Genomic DNA, 18642 nt, shown 5'->3' on the forward strand with positions numbered 1-18642 from the left:
GTGGGTGGGGTGGAGAATGAGAAGAGTCACCTGTGCAATATAATCCTGAAATGGAGCAGCCCCTTGCTAGTTCTGCCCAGGAGCAGAACCAAAACTTTGGAACCGTGGGTCGTGTTGTTGGGTGGGTCGTGTATGCCATGTTCCTACTGAGCCTTCTTTCTCTTCTTCTTCTTCTTCCCAGCTCTTGATCATGAGGAAGGGAGTCCTGCTTTGGAGGAGAGGAGGCTGGGTTCCCTGGCTTTGAACGCCCAAGTTGTACGCAGCCTGCGGAGCAACAAGAGAAATGCGTTTTCCATAAATAAACTCTTCCCTCCGCCTGATGCTGCGGCTGCTTTTTGCCCCGGGCTCCAGGCCTCTGAGACAAGGAGTGGGTCTGTTCTAAGAGGATCTGCCAATGTGGGAGTGAGAGATCACAGCCAAGCTTGAGAAGAGTTGGGGGAACAATGGAGGACTTTACCACCCGGACATATGGGACGAGAGGGCTGGACAACAGACCTCTCTTTGGAGAGGCTTCGCCAAGGGTAAAACGAAATCCTTCGTGTCCCTTCTCTCCTCCAGGAAGGGGGCTTGTTTGTGGGGCTGGCCCAGGGCAGTGGGGGGCTGCTAGAGGGCAGCGCTGGTGCTCCCTGAGCTCCAGCGCAGTGTTGCAAGCGATGCTGGCTGCAGCTGGGCTCGAGCCTGGCTGTGCGAAAGCCCAAAAGTTTCAGCTGGTTGCTGCTTTGAAAAAGATCCTGGGATGTATCTCTGCTGGTTCATTGGCACCTCTGAACACAGGACTGCCTGAGCAGCTGTTTAAGTGTTGGGGAGTTTCATTGGAAGTATGGGCGATGGCGGGCATTTGTTGCTCTCTCCCCACCCCCACCCCTTGTGGCTGGCAACTCACATCCTTGGTGAGGTCTTGTGTCAAGGACACATTATAGTTGTGCAATGTGTACAAGCCTTGCACCATCACATGCCCATATCATGCAGCATGGAAAAGCCTTGCTTCCTCGTGGGCTTTTCTGATACTGAGCACATAGTCAAACGCCTGCAGCACAAAAGTGTTTCCTATGACAAACCTACCTTGGAATTCTCTTGTCTTGGGTTAGATTATTTCAAGGCCTTTTCTCCTGTAGCAAATTGAACCTTGTAACATTGCCGCCCTCTGACTTGCATTAGTCAGTGCAGTGCTTCCATATGAATGCCCGTGCTCGTCTTATACAGTGGTACCTCGGGTTACATACGCTTCAGGTTACATACGCTTCAGGTTACAGACTCCGCTAACCCAGAAATAGTGCTTCAGGTTAAGAACTTTGCTTCAGGATGAGAACAGAAATCATGCTCCGGCGGTGCAGCGGCCGCAGGAGGCCCCATTAGCTAAAGTGGTGCTTCAGGTTAAGAACAGTTTCAGGTTAAGTACGGACCTCCAGAACGAATTAAGTACTTAACCCGAGGTACCACTGTATTGACCATACCATGCAAGAATTCTTATTTTTGAAATTATTTATGGAACGCTGTATCATTGATTGCACAGTGCTTCTTAACTCGCTCTTCCCATGAAGACCTCTTTTATTCTTTTGTAAGAGATCAGCTGCGTAGACCAGTGGTGGGCATCTGTTGAGGCTGTTGGATCATTTTCTAGGCTCTTATTTGGTTCCTTGGTCTGAGTGGTCTCTGGGGGTGCGGGAGCAGGAGGGTTGCAGCAGACATGGCATGGCTCTGCACCTCTTGCACATTCTACAGCCCACAAAAAATGTAAGCTTAGTTCTTTGCATGTAGACTGATGTGCACTGCTCTCAGTAACCGCCGATGGTGCTGGTTTAGGTGACACTCTTCCAACAGTGTGCGCATACATTTTACAAAATTGCCACGCTGCCTTTAACACTTGAACCCAAGGTGGCTTATGGGAAATAGTGTCTGTGCGGGGTATATTGTCAGTGTTAGCAATTTGGAGGTGTTCCTAGCATCCTTGGTGATGTTGCAGGAGACACCTATTGTTGGCCTTTGTCTGGGGTGAAGTCAAACGCTGGGTTGGCAGTACCAAAGTGATCTCTTTGGGGTGCAAGCCTGTGTGGTGTGTCTGGAGGTCCTGGGCTGCCCAGATGACAAGACTCCCCTCTTGGCCTCACTGATGGGGTCAAAAGGAAAGCCGAGCATGACAGTGGGCACCAGCTTGGCTGCCAGAAAGAGGCGTACAATGCGCCATCTTGGGGACTCTGCTCTGGATTTGTGTAGGGTCTTTTCGTCTCCCAAAGATATCTCACAAGGCAGCAGAGGGTTAGTATCAGAGTTTTCCTATTCCTAGATGGGCTGCCTTCCTATCTGCCCCTCGCTTCCCTCTACAGCACATGCAGAAACCACCTCCTTGACTGTTGGACCCACTCTTGGTCTCGTCTGCTGCATCCGCCAGAGCCTGTCTTCGTATGCAGGGGAAGCCCCTAATGCCCCAGGGGTTTGAGACCCATCAACCACCCTCACCTTCTACGAGCCACAGGTGAGAGCTGAGTGCAGGGTTGGGACCCAGAAGGAGCACAACATGTGTCCCACCAGAGGTACCACGTCCTGTCCCCTAACACCCCATAAGCCCCAGGAGACTGCAGTGCGTGATTTCAGAGGCACATCTTGGCTGATGTCACATGAAGCCAGAATTGTGTCCCCAGCATGCATTGCAGCTCTGCAAAGCATGCTGTGTAATGCTTCTCAGCTCACCTGCCACTTGGGCCAGGGCATCCCCTCCCTCCTTTTTTGGCTGTGGTTAGAGATGCTTTCTAGGAAACCTCTGAGACCATGCTGCTTTTGTGCTTCATTTCTTTCTGGTCGTGAAACGCGATGGTGAGCTTTGCTCCTCGCCTTCTCTCCCCCTCCCACACTTGGTCTTGGCTGGCAGCATGAAGATGGGGTCTCTGCCCCTTTATTGTGTTCACTAAAAATGGTTTAAAACATGAGGGCTTATTGGCCACTACTTGCTTAACGTGTTTAGGTAAAGATAAAGGGACCCCTGACCATTAGGTCCAGTCGCGAATGACTCTGGGGTTGTGGTGCTCATCTTGCTTTATTGACCGAGGGAGCCAGCGTACAGCTTCCGGGTCATGTGGCCAGCATGACTAAGCCGCTTCTGGCGAACCAGAGCAGCGCATGGAAACGCTGTGGTACCTATTTATCTACTTGCACTTTGACGTGCTTTTGAACTGCTAGGTTGGCAGGAGCTGGGACCGAGTAACGGGAGCTCACCCCGTCATGGGGATTCGAACTACCGACCTTCTGATTGGCAAGTCCTAGGCTCTGGGGTTTAACCCACAGCGCCACCCGCATCCCTAACGTGTTTATAAATGTCATTTATAATATCACAAAGCAATAGTATTTCAGATAGTAATGACAAGATAATTTTAAAAATCATTGAAGAGCAGACACAAGAACAAAAGGAAAAGAAAGGAAAGCTAAGTAATTCATAGGAGAGAGAAAGAGAGCAATGGTTGCAGCTTATATTGAAAACTAAACTCCTTGAGAAATGTTGATTTTGTTAACCAAACAATGTTCCTCTACAGTGGTACCTTGGTTTAAGAACAGCTTAGTTTATGAACAACTTGGAAATAGAACGCTGCAAACCCGGAAGTAGGTGTTCTGGTTTGTGAACTTTGCCTTGGAAGCTGAACATGTTTTGCTTCCTGTTGAGTGTAGATGTGATATTGGAAGCTTTTGTTTTTGCCATTTTTTTGCGTTTTTGTGGCTTGTTTTGACTGACTTGTTCTTTGTTTTGTGGGACTGACTTGTGACTGTGGCTTGGGACTTCGTTTTTTGTGACTGTGTGGAAACCCAGTTCAGCTGCTGATTGATTGATTGTGTGACTGCAGAAATGGATAAAAGCCCCCCATCCAAACAATGACTATCATCAGTGCACGTAAGAATTTTTTAAAATAATTTTTTATCCTCTACAGTATTGTCTTATTTATTTTATAGTACAGTATTATTGCTTTCATTTTATGGATCAATGGTCTCAGAATGGATTAATCTATTTTGCATTACTTTCTATGGGAAAGCACGCCTTGGTTTTAGAACGCTTTGCTTTGGAAGAGACTTCTGGAACTGATTAAGTTTGGGAACCAAGGTACCACTGCATTTAAAAAAGCTGGTTTGAAATGCTGGGCATTTGGGGAGTTTTGCAGTAGAGAGAGATGCAAGTGCTGCTTCCTGCAGACATTCCTCCTGTGCAGATTGGCTCTGTCTGAAGCCATGCAAAAGACCTCTGGTGAGGGAGTAGCTGAAGCAGGAAAAAATGCCATTTTACCCTTTGGCTTCTGTGCTGAATGCTGAATAACTGCTAGTTCCAGTTGCCTTTGCTTGTAGGCAGCCGTCAATAATATTTTTGTGGGCCCCTTCAGAACTCCTGGCTGTGTTTCTGAGAACTCTGAGCCCTGCCTTGCTTCGGGATTGATAGCTGCATGGGGGACGATGGCCGCTGTGCGTGCAGAAGTGCCCAGCATCTCCTGTTGGGACTAGTGGTGTCCCCTGCCCAGGACCCCGGAGAGCCACTGCCAGTCAGAGTAGGCACAACTAAGCTTTGGCAGCCCAGCGGACGGACTCCTAGGATAAAAGAAGAGCCAGCCCAGAGCAAGGAGCTTGCTTGAATTGCTTAGTATTAATTTGTGAGTGTGAGACTGCTAAGTGCAATCTTAGACTTGTCTCTGGGAGCTAGCCCATGCCTTTTCATGGATGCTTACTCCCAAGCAGGCATGTTTGGGATTGCAGCCTAACGTTGCAGGATAAAGTCAGCCATCAGCAGTTCCTCCCAGAGCTAGCGGTAGGGGCCTGCACATGTTTACTTGGGAGTAAATGCTACTGTATTGAGGGGGGATTGCTGTCCAAGGGGAGAGGATTCTTCCCTGTTGGCTGATGGTTTGTCTGCAATGTGGTCTTTACTATACAAGCCTTTCTCTTCTGGGGAGAATTGCATTACTGGCTACCATTCCTTGGTCTGAGCATGGAAATGATGAATAGGCATAAGTAGGTTGGGAAAATGCAGCTCAGCTGATCTTGCAACATCGGCCTCGACTTGTGACCTCATGGCAGGCATTCCGCGCCTGCATTCCTGATTTATTCCAGGGCAGCTGTTCACCAGCTCCATCTGGTACGCAGGCTGAGACCCTCCCTGCCCGCAGACTGTCTTGCCAGAGTGGTGCCTGCTCTGGTTATCTTCCGCTTGGACTACTGCAATGCACTCTACGTGGGGCTACCTTTGAAGGTGACTCGGAAACTACAACTAATCCAGAACGTGGCAGCTAGACTTTTGACTGGGAGTGGCTGCCGAGATCACATAACACCAGTCTTGAAAGACCTACACTGGCTCCCAGTATATTTCTGAGCACAATTCAAAGTGTTGGTGCCGACCTTCAAAGCCCTAAACGGCCTCGGTCCAGTATACCTGAAGGAGCGTCTCCACCCCCATCGTTCTGCCCGGACACTGAGGTCCAGCGCCGAGGGCCTTCTGGTGGTTCTCTTGCTGCAAGAAGCCAAGTTACAGGGAACCAGGCAGAGGGTCTTCTCGGTAGTGGTGCCCGCCCTGTGGAACGCCCTCCCACGAGATGTCAAAGCGATAAACAACTACCTGACATTCAGAAGACATCTGAAGGCAGCCCTGTTCAGGGAAGCTTTTAATGTTTAATAGGTTATTGTATTTTAGTGTTTTGTTGGAAGAGTGGCTGGGGAACCCAGCCAGATGGGTGGGGTATAAATAATAAATTATTATTATTATATTTTTATTTACAAGAACACTCCTTCCTTCCTTCCTTGTGTTGGGAGGACACGTCAGCTCATAATGTGAAAAGTGTTTCTGCCCTCTTCCTTTAATAACACTTTCAGCCAGCCTTTCAAATAAGCCTAGAAAAGTTACTAGTCCTCAAGTTTTTTTTGTGATTAGCCTGAGACTTGATGCTGGCCAGGAAGGAGGGGAAGTGCCAGCCAATCAGCCTTTTGTTTATTCATCTGTTACTTACTTAGAGTCAGTGTTAGAAATTAGCCAGGTTGTTTTGCGACTGGCGCAGGTCCAGTTGTGACCATGTGGTGATCTCTGGGTGCCAGGCTGGCAGCTGATGACATCTCCAGTTTTAAGTAGGCAAGCAAAGAGCTTCCTTGCTGCATTTCTCTCCCACCTTTTCCTCCAAGGAGCGCATGGTTCATGTCCCTCCTCAGTTAATCCCTGCATTGACTCTGAGGGAGGTTAAGAGGCTGTGACTGACTCCAAGGTCACCCAGTGAACTTCATGGCTGAGGGGATTTGAACCCCAATCTGACACACTAACCACTACACCCCACTGGCTTCCTAGGGTACTTCTGCTATGAGATAAATTAAGTAGGTAAATAAATATGGGGAAAGCAAAATGCCACTTAGAGAAGAATCTGAAATATTTTCCTTGATACGTGAATTTGTTTTATTCTGGATTATTTTATTTGAGATTTTAATGTGTTGTAAACCACTTTTGAGGTTTTTCCCCCTCTAAAATATAAAGTGGTATAGAAATGAAATGAAAAATAATTCTAGTAAAAAATTGCATTGCGAAAAAAGGCGCCTAGACATTCTGTTGTGGTGACTGAAATCATTTGGTGATTAGCTTATTATCTGAGTTTCTAACACGGCTTGCAGTGTTTAGGTACCAAGAAGAACAGTTTTCTTAGCAGGCTGGTTTTTAAAAAGTATTCTACCAAGCGGAGTGATCTTTTGTTGCTTTCTGCTTCCGCCACCCTCATCCTGCTGTTGTTTCTGTGATGGCTGGGAAGATACTTCCTTTCCTCTAGAAGCTGATGGATCTGCTCTTCTGCTCATTTGCCTGCATGGGATTCCTGGTCGCCTGGGGTGACTAGTCAAGCTGATAAACACAAGGCAGCTTTAAGTCGCAGTTTACCTCTTTCGTCCTGCTGTGAACCTTCCTCCATGGTGCTCGGTGCACAAGGGCTCTCTGAGAAATGAACCGAGGACAAAGCGCCCACCTGTGGAGGTTGGGGTGTCCCTCCGATTTGCTGCCTCCTCCTGGCTGCCTCTCTACTGGAAGCCTTTTGATCTTTCAGTCACTTCTGGCACAGAATCTCTGGAGAACAACACACCGTCCAAGGTTCCTGTCCCTTTTCTGGATGTGTCTTGTTCCCGGGGCCAGCCCAGGTTAAGCAGCCACCTCGGCTGGTGGATGCCCCCCGAGTCCGTCCGTCCCCCCCATGGACACCCTGCACTGTCACTTCCCCTGGTGCCAATTTCTGGCAAGATCTTGCTGAAATCTTGTGAGATCCTGCGAGATTTTGGTGAGGTGCTGGTGCCATTTTCTGGCAGCGGGCACAGCAGTTGCTGTTTCACCCTGAGTGGCCAAAGGGGTCTGGCTGCCCCTGCTCATTGGACTTGGGGCACAGACCTAGCCTTGTGCAGAAACACTGGAGAGCTGGTCAACCTTATTCTTGTGCCCCACATGCGTCAGCTTAGTTGAATCCTGCCGCCAGGTTGGTACTTGCTGGGTCTTGTTCAAGAAGACAAAGAAGCTGCGGGGGGGGGGGTGGATGGATCTGAGGGGAGCAAGTGACCATTTGGGCCTGTTTTGAGGCATTTGTCCGACCAGTTGAGCAGATGGGTCTGGGGAGGTGAAGTTTATTGACCTTCCCCTGTCCTCCCAGGCTGTGTGGATGTGCCTGATGCTCTGTGTGGAATTTTGTCCCTTAAAGTGCCAGTGGCTGTACGGGGTCCCTGGTCTCCGTGTTGCAACTCTGCTGGCCGTGGTGGGTGTGGAGCTGCTCTTTGGTGAACGCTGTGAGCGATCTAGTTTCCAGCTCTGGAGCTGCAGAGGGGTGTGGCGATCATGCAAGTGTGCCCATGTGCAAGGCGGATACATGGGCAGTGCCCCCTCCATGCTCTCTAAATAACTGGTTTGTTTACGTGGGCCTTGTGGCATTTGCACCTCTGGCTTGCTGCTTCCCAGGGTGGATGTGTGGAAAGGGGCGTCTGGACTATTCTGGCTCTCCTTGCAGCTGAGGAGAGTACCTCCTGTCATACTGAGAGATGCCTAGCCTAGTGCTGCAGAATTTCTTCACCCGGCAGATGCAAAGCCCTCTTTCAGGCTGGTGGTCTTAAAGGGGGCTGCCTAACCTTGAGCTCCCATCTTCCCCGATTCCTGGCCGTACTAGCAGAGAGAGACGGAGGACTCTGGGGTCCAGCTGCATCACGAAGGCTACAGGTTGGGCCCCCTTGGGGAAGTGCAGTTCCTTCGGTGGCCAGGCTTTGTGGGGCTGGTGGGAGGGAGATGCGGCTCTGTGACACGCAGCCTTAAGAAAGGCTGAATAGCCTTTTCAAACCAAGAGACATGGCCAGGTCCTTGACAGCTCCTCCACTCCCTCGGTTTCCGTGTGTGAGGTTTGTTCACAATGCAGAACCAAAGAGATGCTGGTAGGTGGATGATGTCCTTCCAGCCTCCCTCATGAAAAAACCCAGATTATGGCAGATTTGGAAAACTGATGTCCCACACAAATGTGGGTGTGTTAGAGTGCACTACTATGAAAACGATTCTGTTAACGTTGAGAATACAGGCTTTATATAAAACAGGAGCTCCCTTTTCACACACCCCCCCAGCTCCAGAGTGAGCTCAGCTTGGATACTAAGATGACAGACTTTTGTACCAGTGAACAGAAAATCTGTTCAGACGTCAGTCTTGCCTTTCCTTCCATGCTTCTGGCTGGTGTTTTTAAAATGTGCTGCACAAACTGTTCCTTGTTTGATTGTTGCATTTTGTGTTACAAGGAGACTTGCATTCTGGCCTTTGCTCCAACTTGCAGAGCTGTCCTTCTTTCATAGCCCAGTCCTGGAATAGGTTTGCATTGCATTGTGGAGTTGGAAGGGACCCCCAGGGTCTTGCAGTGTAAGACTCTCAGCTGCACCCTCCATCCTCTGCTTAAAATCAAAACCCTTGGAATTCTCAGAGGCCTTGCAGTGTGGCTTCCGTGAACTTTTCGAAGCCTTTTTATTTCTCCTTGGGTTCCTCTCTGTCCCTTCATGCCCTTAGTGAAGGGTGTGGAATTGCCCACGTACTTTGCTTTATCGTGCTTTATTGGTTCAAGAGTTGGCCCCTTTCTTCCTTCTCATGCCGAAAGTCTGAGATTCAGCTGCTGTGCGAAACGCAGGGCCAGCCTCGGAGCGCTCCTGCCTTCCTGGCATCTGAACTGGTTTGGCAGCTGGCAAGAATCTGGGGACAGCAAGGTGGTTGTCAGGGAGTGAGCGCTGCAGCCATGAAAACTCCACTTTCTCTCTCTCTTTGTATGGCTTTGCAGTGATGCATTGACAACTGAACAACTTTCAGGGACCAAGCAATGGCCAGGCAAGAGTGACTCATCCCTGAGCAACGGCCTCTGCTAAGCAAGGAGGGCAGCGACAGGCCACTTGGCCTCCTAACTTCTAAGCTTCCCTACAACCTTCCACTGCAGTTTTCTGCTGCAGCATTGCTCCTGCTGAGTACAGTATTATTGATTGAATTTATATACAGCCCTATATCTGGGGTCTCAGGATGGTTCACAGAACAAAATCAAGATATAAGACTACAAACTACATAATAAAAATAAAGACAACCCAATAGCCCCCCCTTGATATAGCAAGAGGCACCATACAGCCCTACTTGCTTGTTAAATATATTTTTGCCCAACCATCCCACAGCTTGGCTCCCAAGGAAACTTACCAAAAAAATCCAAACCATACCATATTTTTCCATGTATAAGACAACCCCTGTTTTTTGAACCCAAAATTAAGAAACCAGGCCAGAGCCCAAACCTGAGCTGCCCACGCCAGACATCGAACCCCTGTGCATTCAGCGTCCGTGTATGAGATGACCCCCAATTTTTGACAATTTTTTTGAAGTAAAAAACATTGTCTTCTACATGGAAAAATAAGGTAATAATGGTTTGTAGAGAGGTTTAGCACATTTAAAACCCTGTTGAAATTCAGTGTGAGAGTTAAGCACCTATGGTACTCTTTTCCGTTGAATCTGAGGGGGCTTAATAGAACATACAAAACTGCTTTTATACAGAGTCAAAATATTGGTCTCCCTGGCTCAGGGTCTCCAGGGCAGTTTTTCCTCCTTAACGAAACAGCAATGTTGAGTTTTGTATAATTAGATGTATATTTGCAGGTGTTTTTAAAAATTATTATTATAATGGGGTACCTCATCAAATTAGCTCCTGGTGACCAGTTAGCTTTTTGCTTTTTTACCTTACATTTAGGGTGCTTAGCTGCCTCCCACTCATTCACCGTGTTGCAAAGGCCTGGGACAGACCCACTTCCATTTGGTGGGTAGTGGTCTCAGGCAAAGCGAATGGGGTGTGTGTGTGATTTAGGCCTCATCTGTACTATGCATTTAAAGCAGTCCCATGCCACTTTAAACCCTCATGGCTCCCCCCACCCCAGTGCCTTTTTGGGCAGCCTCAGAGTCTTACTCCTTAGAACTTGCTCAATTTCCCCCTGTTCCTGAGGTTGTGTGTTGCCTAGTGAGCAATCCAGCCTGAGTCTCTGCTTCTGATCTGCTAAGCTGCCTTCTCTTGCCGGAGTATTTTTAACCTTTCCCTGGGCTAAGCTTGCCAGCAAACCATTGTGTTTCAGAGCGCTGCAGAAAGACCTCCTGAGATCAGCCTGGCGACTCCTGGACCCATGGCTTCTAACCTTGGGTTCCTGGGGCTGTGTGTGCCTTGAGGGGCTCTGAGTCCATGGGAAGGTGCTTCCCTCTCGGCTTGCCAGTTCCAGCCTGGGGTCACCTTGACCTCCATTTTTCAAAATGGCCATATTGGAAAACTTGTGTTGGGGGCAGTCACTGACAGGCTGCCCTTCTCCCTCCTCGTAGAAAAGCCCCCAAGAGCCGCACGTGAAAAGGAGCGCTGAGCAGAACCTCCCGCCTGCATTCGCTCCATAAGATGCACACACATTTCCCCTTACTTTTTAGGAGGGAAAAAGTGTGTCTTAAGGAGTGAAAAATACAGCAGTTCCCGTTTTATATCTGAGTTGCTGAATTGGCTACATGCAAGAGACTGAGGATGCACAGAACACAGAGGATAGTTTAGTTTATTTATATTGGTTATCATTGTGGCATAGATTACCAAACCACTACCTTGTCCAATGCTTATGGCGAGATGAATTCTCTAGCCTTTGGACTAGTAGAATTCATGCCAAACTCCTGAGTTATGGAATCTCTCCCTCAGATTCCCTAAAACTAGACCAAATCACTGCTCAAAGACTGATCCGCCAAAGACTGGATGACATCGATTTACAGCGAAATTATACGCTGGGGGGAGGTGTTTGTTCACCCCAGAACATTGGTATCACTTTAACTTGCTGCGTTCCATCATACCTCTCCTCCCTTTCGACTGTTGCCCATAGACTGGCCTTCACCAAAGCGAGGTTCAACGTTTTTCCCTCCAACGTCCTGAGACATAGATTCTCAAAGGGCCAAGCCCCCACCATGTGCGAATGTGATAAGGAGACGCTGGAGTCGCTCCAGCACATTATGTTCACTTGCCCCCTGTTCAACGTGCCACGGGCAAATTTGTTGGGATCAATCATACAGAAACTAGAGGGTACCCCACCAAAATTCCACCTTGCCCAAATCTTGCAGGATAAGGATACTCATACGACCCTGAAAGTGGCTAGGTTCCTGGTCGCTGTCCTTACCCAAAAGCGACGCCAAGGAGCACTACAAGCTAACTAAGGCGTAGTATGCCATTCTACCTTATAGTATTTTATTGTTATAGTGGTGTTTTAGCGGCTGTTTTTTCCCACGTGCACAAGCTGTTATTTATGTGTTGTTTTTACCTGTATGGGCCTATGGCCGTAATAAATAAATATTTAGTTAGTTTATTTGGAGATATTGGAAGGAAATGGTCATCTGTGTGGTTTTCCCACCTGCACACTGAAGAGGAGCAGTCTTAAGAGGGATCTACTGTTTGGTTTTCTGGAACATGCAAATCCATAAACAAACGTCTGGGGGTTAAGTGTTCTTAATTGGTTACCTTGCATCCTTTGTGTGCGCCTGACAGACTGTTGTCCCCTCCTCCCTTTCCAGACGGGATTTGTTGAGGCATCCCTCTTAAGCCACCAAGCTAATGGCAGCCCAGTTGCCCTCTACTGGTGCCAGTGGGGACTTACCTTTCTCCAGTCATGCTGCGGATAGGTGGTGGGCGGCACGTTTTGCCAATCACGTTTGGAGAGAGGAGGGGAAAACCTCTGACTTTAAGAGGATTTGGGGCAGATTGATGGAGGATGAGTATGGGAGGCAGTTGTGGCGCCTGTCCTGGGCTTCCTATGCGCATTTTGTGGGCGACTCTTGAGAATTAGGCGCTGGGGTAGATGAGCCTTTGGTCACATCCAGCCAATCTCTTCTCATGTTATCAGCTGCTCTGCTGCAAACTCCCAGAGAACTATTGCAAGCCTAACCTGGAACATCTTCAAAGTAGTGCGTGGAAGCAGTTTCCTTGTGGCGCAGCCCCACACAATGCGGACACCATTGTTTAAAAGGATGGATGGATGCCAGCATTGCCTGTCTCTCAGTGAAACATGTTCAGCTGCTTGGCAGCTCTTGGGATCCCTTCCCGCTCTACACTTCTGTGGTTCTAAGCTGGCAGATAGCCGTCTAGTTCACTTTTGTAAGCTAATGTGCACATATTCATTCTCTCTCTGTGAGATACCTTTGAGATATCTGGGGCTATGCTTCTCCCCAGTGTGAATTCCCTCCTCCCTTGTCCCAGTTGGGGACTCCCATTCCTTTGGTGGTCCCCATTGCGGCAAAAAAACAACAAAAAACAACAACAACTAAGGAACGATACCACTTTCTTTGGGTGGCCGCCTGGGACGCTGCATGGAGTAGTTTGGGACAGGCAGCGAGTGTTAACCGCTAATTCCCTGCAGAGGCTGCCAGATCCCATTTAATGCTATGACAACAACTGATCCTAATCCTGTTATTACAGCTGGGCAGGCCAGCTTGCTTCTGTTTGCATTACTTGACTTATTTTCCTCAAAGCAAGGTATTCCTCATTCTCCCCCCTCTGCCTCACCTTCGCTTGCTTGCTTTTTGTATTTGTCACCCTGCCTGCCTCCCCCCATAAAAATATTTTGGTTTCAGGGTCTGTCACTGACTAGGGAGGAGGGCAGGAATTGGAAGAGCGGTTTGGGGGTGCAATGCCCCCCAACCCCAAAATGGTCTTGGCAATATTTTGCCTCAAGAACAAATATGTAAGCAGCAAACGTTACAGTTTTCCCTATTTTACAAGGGAATACTCCAGTTGTCCATGTTCTCTTATCTTGGGGTGAATTACTTCGTCTGCCCTGCCTTTGGGCAAACTGTTTTTAAAATGCTATAATTGGTTACTTGGGTTGCCCTTCTTCAAGTGTCAGTCTCTTCCCCCCAGATTTTAAAAAAGTTTAATCATATGTGTGAATAAAGAAATCCTGGCCTCCCGTGTACACCCATTTTACAAGCATCTGTGTGAACGCTGAAGGCACCAGGCCATTTCCAATGTCGCTGACAGGTGAGATGGTTCTTCTTGAACTGTTCATAACCCAGGATGGTTGCTTTTCTCTTCCCTAAGTCTCCAGCCACACAGAAGGTCCCTTTGGCCAGGGCAAGCTGGGGCCGGGCAAAAGGTTTCCACCTTCTGTTTGTACTAGTTGTGGAGTTGTGAGCTCAGGCAGTCAGGCGTGTGTATCATTTTAGGAGGTAAAGCTTAGCTTTTGCAGATTCAGTGAGGGGTCATAAAAATGTTTTTGGGTTTGTGCCATTCAAAGCTGCTATTATTTTTGTGATCGGACAGCACTTAGCTTGGTAAATCTACATTTTGATGAAGAAGCACATAAACTGCTTTTGGGAAATCAAATAATTTTAATTTTACCTTCTGAAAATGTCAGGTAATGCTTAATAATTATAATAATATAATAATATGTGGATTCAACTGCCAACCAGTTGAACGTGCAAAATAAGCTCTCAAAGTTTTTTTAAATGGTGCCTGTTTTTCTGTAATTAAGCAAACCAAAAAGGTAGCCAGTTTTCAATGCTAAACATATTTGGCGTGGGGATTTGCCCAGGCGGTTAACAAATGGCTGCTTTACACAGGTGTAAACATGGATGGTTGGCACCTGAAGGTGTGAGCTGCCTTTACTAAAGGGAGAACTCACTTTTGAAGACTATAGTCTTTCCACTCTATTTTTAAATCTTTATTGCATCTACCTCTGGTATGCCTTAAAATTCTTAAGATCAAAACCTGGGCATTGAATGCAAATCTAGCACAATTAGCACCAGATGTCAGCTGTTTAGAATAAGGCTTTAATAGAAATGTCAGAATGCTACGGCTAACACTGTGTTCTTTCTTCTTCCAGGATAGAATAATCAATTTAGCTGTTGGCAGCGTCACATCATTGCTGCTCATAGTAAGTATTCAAATCAGTATGGCAAACTTACAGCACAATCCTATGCCTATATATGCAGAAGTTCAGTTTGGTGGTAGATGGGAGCAAGTCCCCAAACCAAATCATGACATCCCTGGCTTAGAGGTTTCTTGCTGAATGGTCCTCATTGGGTTTTATTTCTAAATGAACTCATCTGCCTGGATCCCTCTGCCATTAGAGATGCAGGTGTCCTCAGGGGCTGGGAGTGACTTTCGCCAGCTTTGGTTGCTAAGACGGTGGTGGCTGTTCCTGGATAAGGACAGTTTGATCACAGCTGTCCATGCATGGATAACCTCACAGTTGTGCTACTGCAGTGCACTGCCTGTGGGGCTTCCCTTGGGGCTGGGTCGAAGGCTGCAGGTGGTGCAAAAGGCAGCGGCTAACTTGCTTGTGGGGGCAAACTATGCCAGCACAGGACGCCTCGCTTGCAGGATTAGCGCTAGCTGCCAATCTGCTCCTGGGCCCTGTTCAAGGTGTTGGTGCCAACATAGGAAGCCCCATACAGCTCAGAACCAAGTGACTTGAGAGGCTGCCTTCTACAGGAATGTTTCTCCTCTAAGTCCCAAAGGTCTCAGCAGCCCATTTTGCACTATCCCAGGGCAGAGCTTTCAGCATGGCTGCCCCTGTTCTGTGGAATAATCATACCTGTTGAGATAGGCCAAGTGCCCAGCTCCTGCACTTTCTGGAAACAGTTGAAAGACATTTTAGTTCCAAGCAGATTTCCCATCTGGAAGAAGGGGTCTTTGCCTGGCTTTCAGCAGCTCCTCACCGGCTTCCCCCCAGCCCTGCTGCTTCGGAGCCTTTTAACTTGACATGCTGATGGGAAGCATGCGCTCTATGGCTTCTCAACCAAGATCTCGAGAGGGAAATTTCTCTTTGCATCATGACCTGTCATAAAACTTTGTCAGCTCTCATCTCAACTCCACCATAATATAAACAACCCCGTATGCCTGGGCTTTTCCTCAAGGGAAGATGTCCCACCCCTTGCTCAATTTAGTTATATATTTCAAAGCTCCTCATAACTTAAGCATCACTGTAACACCCTTTCAGTATTTGCTAAGACCCATGTAAAAAGATGTTTTAGCATTGGTACAAAAGAGATGTCCACATAAATGTTAGTCTTTTAAAACCAAAACCCTTAAAAATAGTCAAAGCATGAAAATGTTATTTGGTGTGGCAGAAATGCACTTCAGCCACAAGCCTTGGTGGGCTTCCAGTTTCTGCATTCCTTAAGTGAGCCAGATGGTCTGGCAAAGGCAGTGTGCCCACTGCAGCACAGACACCCTGCATTTCCAAGGAATCCAGCGTGCAGCTGGGGCTTGATGGTCTGAAGGGGAGAAATCCTGTTGTGTGTGTGGTCTGGCAACACCACCTAATGTTTGCTGAGCTGGTGAGGTTCCCCTGCCCCCCGTTGAGGGATGAACGGAAAGGAGCTCCCTGTTGTAGAAGCCTTGCTCAGCAACTTTGCAAGCTGCTGAACCAGTCAGCATTTGCCTGGCTTGTAAACCAGCACTCATATTGTTGCCTACTTGGGGTAAGAATTGCCCTCTGAAGTAACGGGGGCAGAGGCTGGATCCTTTCCTCCCCACACTCCCATTTTAACCAAATGACCAACATAATTAAGCCTTGACCAGTCATTTGTGTAGACATTGGAAAGCAGCATTAAGTTTTTTGGTCATCTGCTTGTAAGCCTTTGCGGAGAAGAATGGCATGCAAATTTACATGGAAATAAATGGAGCACCACCATGGTCCTCTTCAAAGGAACAGGGGCAGTTCCTGACTACCACTGGTGTGATGCTGTTTAAACAGAGGCGTGAGATGGGTTGGGCTGCATTGCATGGAAATGTAATAGGAATTCCTTGCTAGGCAATGCATCAGAACTGTGTTTCATATTCGGTGTGAGAAGTAATAGCTGTGCCCTCCCATTCTTTCCTCTAGGTCACTCTAATCAGTGCTTTTGTCTTTCCTCAACTACCTCCAAAACCGGTGAATATATTTTTTGCTTTCTGCATCTCCTTGTGTAGTGTTTCGGCTGGCATTCTTGTAAGTATTGTGACACTTGCTATGCTAAGACTAAATGGACCTGCTCAACTGGGGGGAGGGGGGAGTAGCACCCCAAAGCCCAAGAAGGCACACAAAGGAGATGCACAGTAGTTTGTGGATTCCTCTTTGGTAACATGGCATCTGAGCCACAATGGAAGTTTACTTCTTTCCGTAGGGAGAAAAAGCAGTTGTTTCAGTAAATGTTGAGCATGCCTATGGGGTGGGTGTTTGGAATGGGGAGGGGTTTTTTTAAGGGCCTAATACATTAGAAAGTTCTCTACAAACTCCCATGGAAATGAGAAGAGCTGCCCTGGATTGATGCATAAATTGTACAGTGATGGATAACACCGGGGGTAGGGTGGGATGGGGAGTGACCTATTTTGTGTGTTGAATATCATGATCTAAATCCCATTGGAGAAGCAAATTAGCATCTGCCGGTATCTGCTACTTGATGTTTTAATTCACGTGGAAGGAGCAGCGTCTTTTGGAAAAATAAAAATGACTGCCTGTTTTCACTAAAATGAGCCTAGTACAACATGGTACTTGCTTTGCCATAGAATTTGTAGGTGAAGGAGTGTTTTAACCTTTAGTTGCGCCTGCTTGAAATACTCACCTAACTAGTTTTTTCCCTCTCCTCAGATCTACTGGTATCGACAAGGAGACCTCGAGCCCAAATTTAGGAATCTAATTTACTATATCTTGTTTTCGATTATTATGTTGTGTATATGTGCCAATCTCTACTTCCATGAAGTGGGGAAATGACTCTTTGAGGGCATATCCTAAGGATTCTGGGAAACACCGTAGGAAACGCTTTCGGAATGGATTACTACCCCAGGCGAAGGCTTCATCTGAGCAAGCATCAAATGGGGACTTGCGTTTGCCATCTGCCATGACAGCTTTGCTTTTTTGGGGAGGGATAAACAGCTACCAGTGCACTTAATGAACATTCCAACTCTACACATTTTTCAGAATGGCACGAATTTTTTTCCTTGCAGGGAAAAATTCATTTTTTTATTACACTGTACAAAAACTGCAGCGCTGCAAATGTCTGTACTACAGTATAAATAAAAAGGCAACCTACTGTTACAGAAGACAAATAGGTTATTGTTTGTATTAAATTGAACAGTTATTTCTGTTGCCTCCCTAAGCAACCAACTGTTTTGTAAACTACTGTCATTTTTTTCACATGAACAGAGAAAGTCACAGACTAAAGACAAATCGACTTCTGAGGAAGCTAATTACAGCAATAAATATTGTTTTTCTACATATCTTTGTAGTGTTGAGTCATGTTTCCTACCCAAGTTGGTCTCTAAGCTCCACTTAGTGTCTCCTTTTACAGCCCTCACATGGGAGCAGGAATAATAACCCAGCAGCCATCACTGAACTTGTGAGACAGGATAGTCCAGACAGCACTGACCTCCCACACTTGCGGTGATGAATTAAATTGTGAAGGTGGTTTTGGCTTCTATAGCAGAGTTCAGAGTAAGCACTGAAAGGGGCTTTAAGTTCATTGCGGGAGTAAACAGTCTCAGGCGTCCTTTTCTCCTATACTTGTGGGGAACGGATTCGGTGCATTTGATCATTCTGGGGCTACTTCATCCATCGCCAGCAACAGATAATTCTTTTGTAACCTCCTAAAGTCTAGTATTCTCAGACTAGTAGTGTTTCCATATGAAATGCACTATTAGTAACAGTAAAGGACTGGAAAAATAGAGCTCTCCTGCCACTCCTTGTTTCCTGCACTGAGGCTCTGTTTTGTCCTGTTGATGCTCAAGAGCTGCTATCTTTGCTTGCAAGACTTGCTTGTTACTGCACTATTAACCTAGAGCATCCAACTCTCTTCTTACCAGAATCTGGTTCCAGTCTCAAGAGGAACAACCTAAGAAGCAAAAAACCTTTGATCAGCTGTGGCCACAACTTCTTTAAACCTCTTCTTTGCCCAGAAAGGTGGGCTGAAGCTGTTTCAGCAAATGCTTTTCTTTCTTTGGAAACTGTGGTTCAGCACTCAGTTCTTTTTATTTTTTGCAGCACTGTGGGATGTGCTCAGTGGCAGCTCACTAAATCTTCAACATCCTTGGAGTCTTCAGAACCAGGACTATCCAAAGAGGAGCCAATGATATGGGAGTTCTCTCCATGGTGTTGCAATATAGGATCTGTAATGAAAAAATGGTTGTGAAAAAC

General features: G+C 47.2%; 2 protein-coding genes across 5 annotated transcripts in view; one reads left to right on the top strand and one right to left on the bottom strand.

Moving 5' to 3' along the window:
• The first annotated feature begins 265 nt into the window (after positions 1 to 265).
• On the top strand, positions 266 to 17729 carry TMEM243 (transmembrane protein 243). Of its 2 annotated transcripts, none has more exons than XM_081927891.1 (4): positions 266 to 521; positions 14350 to 14400; positions 16357 to 16404; positions 17101 to 17729. In XM_081927891.1, the coding sequence occupies exons 1-4, from the start codon at positions 444 to 446 to the stop codon at positions 17221 to 17223; spliced, it is 300 nt and encodes a 99-aa protein (XP_081784017.1). In that variant the 5' UTR covers positions 266 to 443; the 3' UTR covers positions 17224 to 17729. The 2 variants fall into 2 exon arrangements, with proteins under 2 accessions (XP_081784017.1, XP_081784016.1); XM_081927890.1 differs by having other exon boundaries at positions 419 to 521; positions 16357 to 16461.
• Positions 17423 to 18642, bottom strand: part of DMTF1 (cyclin D binding myb like transcription factor 1) — a 30190-nt gene continuing 28970 nt past the window's right edge. For all 3 annotated transcript variants that reach the window (XM_081927736.1, XM_081927735.1, XM_081927734.1), the window contains one exon: positions 17423 to 18614. In XM_081927736.1, the coding sequence (XP_081783862.1) occupies positions 18505 to 18614 (110 nt within the window). In that variant the 3' untranslated portion in view covers positions 17423 to 18504. The remainder of the gene's footprint in view (positions 18615 to 18642) is intronic.

Source organism: Podarcis melisellensis, assembly GCF_964234715.1.
Source record: "Podarcis melisellensis genome assembly, chromosome: 10".
In the NCBI taxonomy this organism is placed as follows: Eukaryota; Metazoa; Chordata; class Lepidosauria; order Squamata; family Lacertidae; genus Podarcis; species Podarcis melisellensis.